Raw genomic sequence first — 9,391 nt, forward strand, 5'->3', positions numbered from 1 at the left:
CCCCTGGATGGACCCTCGGGCCCAAGCGGAGAGCCTGCTGGGTGTCTTTGTCTGCTCACAAGGAAACTGAGGCACAGAGAGGTCGGCAGCTTGCACAGCCAGTGGCCCGGCTGGGGTCCTGCGGCCGGGCTCCAAGGCCTGAGCTCCCTGCTGAGCCTCTATGGGCGGGGGGGTGGGTGGCCAGAGCGCCCCTGCGGAGCTCACAGCATCTGGCTCTGCCCGACGCTCACACTTCAAAGGGCCGGGCCTGCGGCGAGGCAGGAAGGCGCTGGACGTCCTGCTTCACTGCTCTCGGGTGTCCTGCAGCCCTGGCAGGGTGGGGCAGGAAGCTGTTAGCTCTGAGCGCCTGTCCTCACCTCAGGCTGGTCACCCCAAGACAGGGGGCAGCCCTGGGCTTTCTGTCCTCTCTCCTTTGCCCACTCAAGCCCCTGGGGGCCTGGCTTGTGAGCCCAGCTCCGGGTTCAGCCCGGACCCGGGTCAGCCTCCCTGTGCACCCCACCCCACTCCTTCCCTTTGGACGGGCCTCCTGGGTCTCGGGGCTGCCCGGTCCTTGTGTGACCCACAGCTTTGCTGCAGGGTCAAGGTGGCAGTCCTCCTGCCTCGGGTGAGCGGGCCTCCCCTTTAGCTGGCCAGGCCTGTGTGAGCCTTTGTGGCCTTGGAGGTGGAGAGGCCGCCCGCATCGGCCAGAGGCCAGGGCTGCGACCTGGGTTGCGGCTGCCTTGGTGCCCTGGGACCCTCCTGGGCTCTGCTCGCCGTCCTGACGGGTGGGGAGACAGGAAGGTGGCTCCATCGGGCGATGCGGCTGGAGGCCCTGGTGCCCAGGTAGGCCAGCTCTGCCTTTTCCCTGACCTGCTTTACCGGCTCTGCTTTACCCTGACCTGGTCCCGGGCTTAGGGGCCTGGGCACGGTGGGAAGGGGTGGACACCGGCAGCCCACAGCTCATGGAGTGTAAGCAGGACAGGGGTTCCCGAGGCTGGCCCCGCCTGGCCGTGCAGAGTGGGTGTCAGGGCAGGTGTCAGGGAGGGAAAGGTCTCATCCGGTGGAGAAGCTGTGCGCACAGGAAGCGGGTGGGTTGCCGGCCGCTGCCTGGTGTCCGTGAAGAGGCAGGGGCCCAGGCAACCCCAGCGCTGCCTCCCATGGAGCATCTGTCTCTCTCCCGTGGCCCCCTCTGCAGGCAACAACCTCTCCCACCCACGCCTCACAGCCCCTCCAACACTCCTCCTACCCAGAAGCAGCCCTCACCTGCCTCTGTGGTCCAGGCCTGTGGAGCGTGCACCCACTTGTCCCGAGACCCATCAGAAAGAGCTTGAAGACTGCTGTGAGCCCTGGGAGGGGAGTCTGGCTGTGTGTGCGGGCCTGGGCTTGGCGAATCCATCCTACCATCCCGTCCTCAGGGGGAGATGTGGTTCTGGCAGCCCTGCTTGGGGGTGGGAGGGAGGGTCTATCCTGCTCTCAGGCCCCCAGGCAAGCCCTAGACCGGGAGGGGGGTGGCACAGGCTGCTCTGGTCCAGGTCACCCCGCTCCAGGGCTGTGGGTGTCCTGAGGCCCGGATGCACGCCCCTGAGTGGCTGGAGGCCAAGTTCACCATGGTCCTCTCAGGGAGGTTGCACCCCCACCCACCGTCCATCCTGCTATAACCCTGCCCAGGGCTCAGGGCGCGGAGCAGATGCTCAATGGGGGCCGGGCTGCTGAGCGCCCTCCTGGGCCTCGCGCTGGCCCAGGTGCAGATGACTCCGCAGGGCCTGGACCTGCAGAAGGTGCTGGTCTTCCTCAGGGCGGTGGTCCTGGGCTGGGAGGGCCCTGAGGGGCCAGCTCCTCCAGCTCTCCTCTCCCACAGCTGAGCTGGGGCTGGCTCACGGGGGCCCCAGGACCCCCTGGGTGTGAGCTCAGCCGGGCCTGGGGTCCCCGCTCCTGGCCGGTGGGGATACAGCAAGTACGCAGGGCTGGCGGGGGCGGCCCCCTCCCCCGGGGCCTCCTCTGGGTGACCATGTCCTCAGCCTGGCTGGCCGCTCCCCTGAGGCGTCTCCGGGGTGTGGGCCTCAGGGTGGCCGTCTCCTGCTCCCAGGTTGGCTGGCTTCCTGCTCTGACCTCTGACCCTGCAGGCAGTGGGAGCAGAGGAGGAGGCCTTCCCGGGGCAGGGACCTTGGCGGGGTCGTTTGGGCTCCATCTGGAGGCTTCTTTGTCTGAACTCCTTTTTGCCCGGCCTGAGCCAGCAGGCTCAGAAATAGCCGGTGTTGGACACAGGTTTGCTTCCCTTGCAAAAAATGATCAGTTTTTAAAAGCTTCAGAGGGTGGAGAAGGAAATGGCAACCCACTCCAGTGTTCTTGCCTGGAAAAGGCCAGGGACAGGAGCCTGGCGGGCTGCAGTCCATGGGGTCACATCACTGAGCATGTGTGCATGAGGGTGGAGGGTGATGGGTTGGCAGCAATAAGCTGGTAGAACTGAAAAAAGTAAAAAATAAGAGCTTCAGAGGGAAGGTCCGGGCCCCAGGGCTGGTTTCCGAGGCGGCTGCTCGGTCCTCCAGCATGGCCGTGCAGAGCCAGGCCTCCCCCACGGGGCAGGGCTGCTGGCCACCCTCCTCGGGGGGCCTTCAAGTCCAGCTGGCCTGCTCCCTGCCCCGTCTCTCGGGCTCTGACCACCGCTGCCTCTGCTCAGGGGCAGGCATCACAAGGCCAGGTCTCCTTGGAGACAGGGCACCAGCCCTGTGGCAGCTGCAAACAGGCCCTTGTGGGGACCCAGGGCCCCCACGGGGACCCCGCAGAAGGCCCGCTGCCTGCTGCTTCGCTGACCTTTCGCAGTCTGCCGGCTCCCTGCCTGGGAGGTCTAGGGCGAGGGGTCGGCCTCCCCGGGTCCGGTTCGGCTGCCCGAATGGGCTTGGCTCCGGTCCTTTCTCTAGATGGTAGGATTCTGGTGGGAAGCTGGTGTGGCCTCCAGAGAAAACTTGGCACTGAAGACCCCGAGGAGGCTGGAGGCCTTGTTCCTGACCTTGAGTGGGGAGACGCTGACTGTGACGGTCGCCTACAACAAGTAAGCAGCCCAGCCCCCGGGAGCGTGGGGGTCAGGTGTGTGTGTCGGGGGGCTGCAGCCGTGGGCGTGGGGCGTGGACGCCACTGTCCCCTGGGTGTACCAGTCCTCCCGGGGTCCTCCCCTGCAACCAGACCCCAGGCCCCAAAGCTGCGTCCTCTCCCGGATGAAGCAGGGCGTCCTGATGAGGCCTCGTGGGTTTAGCAGGACGGGAGGAGGACTTGCCGGTGGGTGGCTCTCGGAAGGGCACGGGCCCCCTGCCCCAGGCGCTCCTGGGGACAGCATGCCTGCCCCTTGCTGGGAGTGGGCCCTGGGAAGGCACGCAGGGGGCATTTTCTTAGTGACCGCTCTGTTGCCTTTCAGCTCAGGAAGTTGTCAGACTGAAGAAATAGTGAGCTCAGAAATGAATGTTTTGGGGAAATTTGTGTTTCCTGGTAAGAGCTGCTTCCTTGGGCCCCACCCGCCAGTTCCTCTTGGCCTGGCTGTTCCTCACGCTCTTCCCCGCGCTGCTCCTCACGCCCCAGGCTCTGTATCCCCCCAGTGGACCGGTCACCCTACCAGGGCTGCTCTAGACCCTGTGAGAGGGTCCCGGCATCCCGAGAGGGTCCCGGCATCCCGAGAGGGTCCCGGCATCCCGAGAGGGTCCTGGCATCCCGAGAGGGTCCCGGCTAGGTGGGGGAGAATGGAGTCAGGCCCTGTCGACCCTGACCTCCCAGGCCGACCCGCCCTGAGGGGTGCCTGTCCACCCAGGCCTGCCCCTCCCGCTTGTCCACTCAGGCCGCCGGGAGATCCACGTGATGGACACGGACTATGAGCAGTACGCCATCCTGCGCGTGTCCCTCCAGTGGCAGAACAATGAGTTTTACGTGTTCAAGTATTTCAGTAAGCCGTCCTGGGGTGGGGGCTGGACCGCCGCGGCCCCCGGGGACCCCCTGGCTCAGGCCCTGGTGCCCCCACAGCTCGGAGCCTGGGCGGCGAGTGTGAGCCTGGGTTCCTGAAGTTCCGGGAGCTGACCACAGACATGGGGCTGTACCTGGTGGGCCGGCACGGTGAGCTCCAGGCCTTGGGGTGGGCTCTGGGCGAGGGGGCCCGCGATGGCGGGGGATGGGGGCTGGGCATGCATCCCACGTGCAGCCCCTCATGCTCTCCTGTCCCGCAGGGAGGTGCGCCAGGCTCCTGAAGGGGGTGAGTCTTCGCCCCTGGCTGAGTCCCGGCCTGATGGGAGTCCCAGCTCACTCTAGACCCCAGGGCCTCCAGGGTGCTGACACCAGGCTGCCCAGAGGGGGCCCTGCAGGCTGGGGCGGGCGGGGCGGGGGCAGGGCAGGGGAGGATGGCCTTGTCCGTTTCCATCTGCGGGCGGCCACAGGCCCTGTGGACCCTGTCTCAGGTTCCCGGGTGCCCCACTGTGCTAACCCTTCAGCTGCACGCCCCCCTCTGTCTCAACAGCTCCGAGAGACGGGACTGTGACCTCACTTTGCAGGCAGAGAAGCTGAGGCCCAGGCCACTCAGCTAGGACACCCACTCCTGGCTGGGGCCCTCGGGTTCGGACGGCGCCCTGAGGCCTTGCCCTTCTCTGTCGCAGCAGCTGACCTAGGGGAGCCCCCGCCCCCATGGGGATGCTTGGAGCCCCGCCCACCCAGCCTCCCTGGGCCGCCAGCCGTGGGGGCCACCTGCAGCTGCTCTGCCGGAATAAACTCTACAGCCAAACCCATGGTCCCGTCTTTCCTGGGGGGCCAGGGGTGGCAGGCGGGACTGGTGGGGTCAACAAACGTTCAGCAGCTGCCCTGGAGCCTCTGCCGCACGGCAGGCTGGGCTGAGACTGTGAGGCCCTGCTCTGTCTGCAGGGCCCAGGCACTCTGCTCCCCAGGGAGCTGGGACCCCCGCGTCCCTTTGGCACTCCGCGGGCATCTCTCCCCCCTGCCCTCTCCCTGCCCTCGTCTTCTGCCTCCTTTTCCCTGTCTTTGCCCCTGCCACTCCCCCAGCCCTCCGGCTTGGCTGCTGCCAGCCACCACCAGCGGGAAGACGGTTGACACTTGGAGGTGGGGTGCAGCAGTCAAGGGCCGTGAGGGCAGCTGGGGTTACGGGGCAGCTGCCCACCTGCTGGGTGGACCTGGACAGGTGCCCTCCACCCCTGCTCGTGAAGCTCTTCACCCGTGAGGTGGAGAGACGCTGTCCCTCCTCGGGGAACAGTTCCATGGGACAGAGAGACGCTGTCCCCGCCACAGGAAATGGTTCCGTGGGTGAAAGGCCAGGGGAGCCGCCTCGGGGGCTGCTGATTGGCCTGCAGGGCTGGCGGGGTCGGGACATCCCAGCTCACGCCTTGCTGCCCACGGCCGGTGGGCTACAGAGTCAGCATCGCCTGGGTGCCCGTGTCCTTGGTCTCGCCCCGTTGACCCGGGCCCCTGCCTACACAGCTGGCGGGCCCTCGAGGGCATGCACCCACATCCGGAGGTCGCCTGGGGCTCCCAGGCGGGCCAGGTGCCAGGGCCTCGGGCCGCCCTGGGTGCTGCTGAGGGCTCCTGCTGGAGCCTTGTGGGCAGCGGTTGGGTCCTGGTGCCGTGAGGGGCCCTGACCGCCATCCGCCCCCCGCACACATGTCCCCGAAGTGCAGGACGTGCCGCCTCCTGCCCTGCCCCCTCGCCTTGGAGCCCCGCACTGCCCTCCAGCCTCCCGCGGGTGGTATGGGGGCTCTGGGCACTGTCCCCCCGGGGCCTGCGGCCCAGCCTACAGGGCAGCTGACTGGCCAGCCGAGTGGCCGGAGCAACATCAAGGTCCGGGGGCGGAGGGCCCTCAGGCCTGGTCCGGCCGATGGGCAGGCAGTCTGCTTAATGAAGCCAGCCTGTGCCTTTGCTGACACCCACGGGGAGGATATAAGCCCAGGCTGGGCCCGAGGAGTGTGTCCTGTGGCTTTGGGGAACTGGCCCCAGCCCCTGCCGGCCAGACATGAGGGGCAGCTTGCTTGCGGCCCTGCTGGGGCTCCTCGTGATGCTGGCAGCTGGCAAGGAGGACTTGGGCCTCCAGAACTTCAACTTGACCCAGGTGGCTGCGTCAGGGCGCCCGCCATGGTGGCTGGCCGGGCCAGCCGGAGGGAGCCTGGAGGCCCCTGGGGACGCTCCCTCTAGAGCCTCTGTCAGCTCCAGGCATGCGGGGCCCGGGAATTCCCCAGACCACTGTCCTGCTGGGCTGGGGGAGGCCCTGATCCCAGTGGCGGGCACCCCCCCCAAGGCAATCCCCCTCCAGCTTGCTGTCCCCGCAGTTTTCAGGTATGTGGTACGAGATTGCCTTGGCCTCCAACCTGGAGAACCAGAGCTCGTCCCCAGGGCGGAAGGTGGGGGCTGTGATAGTGGAGCAGGACGGGCCCCACCTTGCCCTGACCTCCGTATCTGACCAGTGAGTGGCGCTGGCCTTAAGGGTGTCACGCGGCCCCCCTGGCGGGATGAGGCTGGGGCTGGGGGAGGAGGGTGCCCGGGCTCCCAGGCCAGGGCGGAGGCGCAGGGCTTCCGTCCTCCAAGGCGGCTTCCTGAGGTGGCTGGTGCCTGGATGTGGAGCTGGGCCGGGACCCGTTGGTTGGGGGCTCCCTGGTGGTCCAGAGCAAGGCGCGGTGGCGGTGGGCGAGCATGGGCTGAACGCGTCTGCCCTCTCCAGCATGAACCTGTGCATGAAGGAGAAGAACCAGGCAGTGAAGGGGGACGCCCCCGGGAAGTTCAAGCTCCCTTTAGACTCTGGTGAGGAATGCGCCCCAAATTGCCTCTTCCTCACTCCCTGCCCCAACGCCCCACTCAGCCTGGAGTCCTCAGCCCCGCCCTCTGCGCGGCTGGGAGCCGGTGGGGACGCTTGGTCCCACCGCACGTGGCCCTTGCTCAGCCACCCTGGCCCTGAGGGTCTTCCCGTGGGGATGTGGTGGCCCAGAGCCCTCAGCCTGAGCTCACTGCCCAGCCTGCATGGAAGTGAACTCCTGCACCTCCTCTCTGCAAACTCTGATGAGACTGACCAGGTGGCCTCTGTGCTGGCCGGTGGGACTCCCTGCCCACCCTTTTCAGGAAGCTCCCCCGGGGAGTCCAGAAGGCCTGCTGCAGCCCCACGTGTGTGCAGCACCTGTGTGTGTACTTTTCGAGGTGGGGGTATGGCCCATGGGAGGCGCCTCCCCCTCCCCACAGCCTGGGAGTCCCGGGTTTGGTTTTGTCCCAAGGAGGCAAAGAGGTCATCGTGGTGGCCACGGACTACAAGACCTACGCCGTCATGAGCATCGTCCTGCACGGAGGCGAGAAGCCCAGCCGCGTGCTGAAGCTCTACAGTGAGCGGGGCAGCCTCCCGCTCCAGCCCCGCCCGGCCCGGCCCCGCGGGGCGGGGGCAGGAGGAGCCTAGGGCGCAGACGGGCGGGGCCTGGGTGGGCGGGGCCTGGGTGGGCGGGCCCTACGGTGGGCGGGGCGGAGCGGGGACTGGCTGGGCAGGGAGGGCGTCCCGGGGGGGGGCCCCAGCCAGCCGTGCCCCCTTCCTCCCAGGCCGGACCTTGGAACACAATGAGAAAGCCACAGAAAAGTTCGTGGAGAAGGCCGTGGAGCAGGGGCTGTCGGTCTCAGACGTGCAGCTGCTCACCAAGGACTGTGAGTGGCGGGCTGGGGGTCTGGGGGCCTCCTTCCTGGGAACTGTCTCCCCACTTCCCCACCGTCTCTTCTCCACAGTGACCTGTGTGAACCTGCTGTCCTAGATGGTGAGTCCCTTTCCCTGCCCCGAGGCTGGGGCTGGGTCCCCAGGCCTCCCCGTCACAGCTGGAAGAGGAGTCTGGGGTCCCAGGGATGGGGGGGCTGACTCCTGGACAGGTGGAGCCGGGGCTTCCCAAGGGTCAGGGCCTACCCGGGCATGGATGCTGTGAGCATCTCCTGTCCTGGGCCAGCCCCTCCTGTGGCTGCAAAGCCTGGGCTGAGAGGGGGCCGGGCGCCTGTCCCCCGTGCAGCCCCACACGCTGCCCCGGCCCACGGGAGGTGCACCAGGCTCCTGAAGGAGGCAAGTCTCTGCCCAGGCTGAGTCCCAGCCTGATAGGAGTCCATGCTCACTCTAGCTCCTGGGGCCGCCAGGGTGCTGACGCCAGGAGAGGGCCCTGGAGGTGGGGGCAGGTTGGCCTCGTCTGGGTTTCCACCCAACAGAGTCCTGCCTATCGAGCTCCCAGGTCCCCCACTGTGCTAACCCTTCAGCTGGATGGCCCCCTCTGTCTCAACAGCTCTGAGAGACGGGACTGTGACCCCACTTTACAGGTAGAGAAACTGAGGCTCAGGCCACTCAGCTAGGACACCGACTCCTGGCTGGGGCCCTCGGATGAGGGCGGCATCCTGAGGCCCTGCCCTTCCGTGTCTCAGGATCTGACCTAGGGGAGCCCCTGCCCCCCACTGCGGTGCTTGCAGCCCCGCCCACCTGGCTTACCTGGGCTACCAGCCCTGGGGGGCCACCTGCAGCTGCTCCGCCCAAATAAACTCTACAGCCGAACCCATGGTCCCGTCTTTCCTGGGGACCAAGGGGTGGTGGGCGGGCTGGTGGGGTGTGTGTCCCGTGACTGCCCTCCACATTGCAGCAGACCTGACCCTCAGGAGGTCTGGGTTCACCGTGACTATGGGGGACACCCGCCCCTGGGTGGGCTCCTCCCGCTGTGGCCGAGACGGCTGCGGGCAGGCCGGCTCCCGCTGTTCCCTATCCCTTCTGCTGGCCCGTGCTGCTCAACGCCTGCAGGCCGGGCTGCCCCCGGCCCTCCTGGTCTCTCCTCTGGTACCCGAGAGCCCGCGGCAGCCCCGGCCCGGCCCAAGCCGCGCTCCTCCCAAGTGGAAGGTGACCACAGCTGCCACCTGTCTATCTTCACCTGGCTGCCTGCTGCCCTGAGCTCAAATCCGTGGGCATTGGGTCCAAGGCCCTCGGGCCACAGCTGCCCCGACCTCGGCCCTCTGCTGGCTCCATCCCCTATCAGCCCGGTCCGCCTCAGTGCCTGGGGGCACCCCCACAGTGACCACACCCTCCTTCTATCGGCTGGGGCAGGGCAGAGAATGTGGGTGGGCGTCCGCCCCCTGCCCGCGTGCAGAGCAGGGTCACAGGGCTTCTGAGCACAGCTGAGGGGCTAGTGGGGCCCATCCGGCCAGAGAAGAGAGATCCTGCTGACCCCAGTGGGCCCCCAGAAAGCCTCCAGGAGTAAGGACCACCCTCAAGGGGAGGGCCTGCCCAAGACAACGGGTCCAGAAAGACGCGCAGGGGGACGTTTGGAGGCTGCACTCCGACACGTGCGAGGTGCCTGGGGAGCACCTGGCCTTTCCCCCAGATCTGTCTGGCCAGAGCTCGGGGGAGCAGGGCCGTCTGCCTCAGCTGGACCTCCCGATAGAAGGTTCT

General features: G+C 67.5%; 2 protein-coding genes across 2 annotated transcripts; both read left to right on the top strand.

The window, feature by feature from the left end:
* The first annotated feature begins 1,673 nt into the window (after positions 1-1,673).
* LOC128056870 (epididymal-specific lipocalin-8-like) lies at positions 1,674-4,492 on the top strand. The gene is made up of 7 exons (XM_052649687.1): positions 1,674-1,757; positions 2,898-3,028; positions 3,389-3,459; positions 3,803-3,907; positions 3,985-4,074; positions 4,185-4,210; positions 4,472-4,492. The coding sequence occupies exons 1-7, from the start codon at positions 1,674-1,676 to the stop codon at positions 4,490-4,492; spliced, it is 528 nt and encodes a 175-aa protein (XP_052505647.1).
* A 1,476-nt stretch (positions 4,493-5,968) lies between these two features.
* On the top strand, positions 5,969-7,733 carry LOC128057001 (epididymal-specific lipocalin-5-like). Its single transcript, XM_052649845.1, has 6 exons — positions 5,969-6,064; positions 6,282-6,415; positions 6,671-6,750; positions 7,215-7,319; positions 7,528-7,629; positions 7,708-7,733. Exons 1-6 carry the CDS (start codon positions 5,969-5,971, stop codon positions 7,731-7,733), a joined length of 543 nt encoding a protein of 180 aa, XP_052505805.1.
* The last annotated feature ends 1,658 nt before the right edge of the window (positions 7,734-9,391 follow it).

Source organism: Budorcas taxicolor, chromosome 11 (genome assembly GCF_023091745.1).
Source record: "Budorcas taxicolor isolate Tak-1 chromosome 11, Takin1.1, whole genome shotgun sequence".
Classification (NCBI taxonomy): Eukaryota; Metazoa; Chordata; class Mammalia; order Artiodactyla; family Bovidae; genus Budorcas; species Budorcas taxicolor.

Coding starts and splice junctions, on each gene's coding strand:
- LOC128056870 (XM_052649687.1), top strand. CDS start 1,674: ATGGGGGCCGGGCTGCTGAGCGCCCTCCTGGGCCTCGCGCTGGCCCAG. Junction 3,460..3,802: donor GGGGAAATTTGTGTTTCCTG/GTAAGAGCTGCT, acceptor TTGTCCACTCAG/GCCGCCGGGAGATCCACGTG. Junction 4,075..4,184: donor GTACCTGGTGGGCCGGCACG/GTGAGCTCCAGG, acceptor CCTGTCCCGCAG/GGAGGTGCGCCAGGCTCCTG.
- LOC128057001 (XM_052649845.1), top strand. CDS start 5,969: ATGAGGGGCAGCTTGCTTGCGGCCCTGCTGGGGCTCCTCGTGATGCTG. Junction 6,065..6,281: donor AGAACTTCAACTTGACCCAG/GTGGCTGCGTCA, acceptor CTGTCCCCGCAG/TTTTCAGGTATGTGGTACGA. Junction 6,416..6,670: donor CTGACCTCCGTATCTGACCA/GTGAGTGGCGCT, acceptor TGCCCTCTCCAG/CATGAACCTGTGCATGAAGG.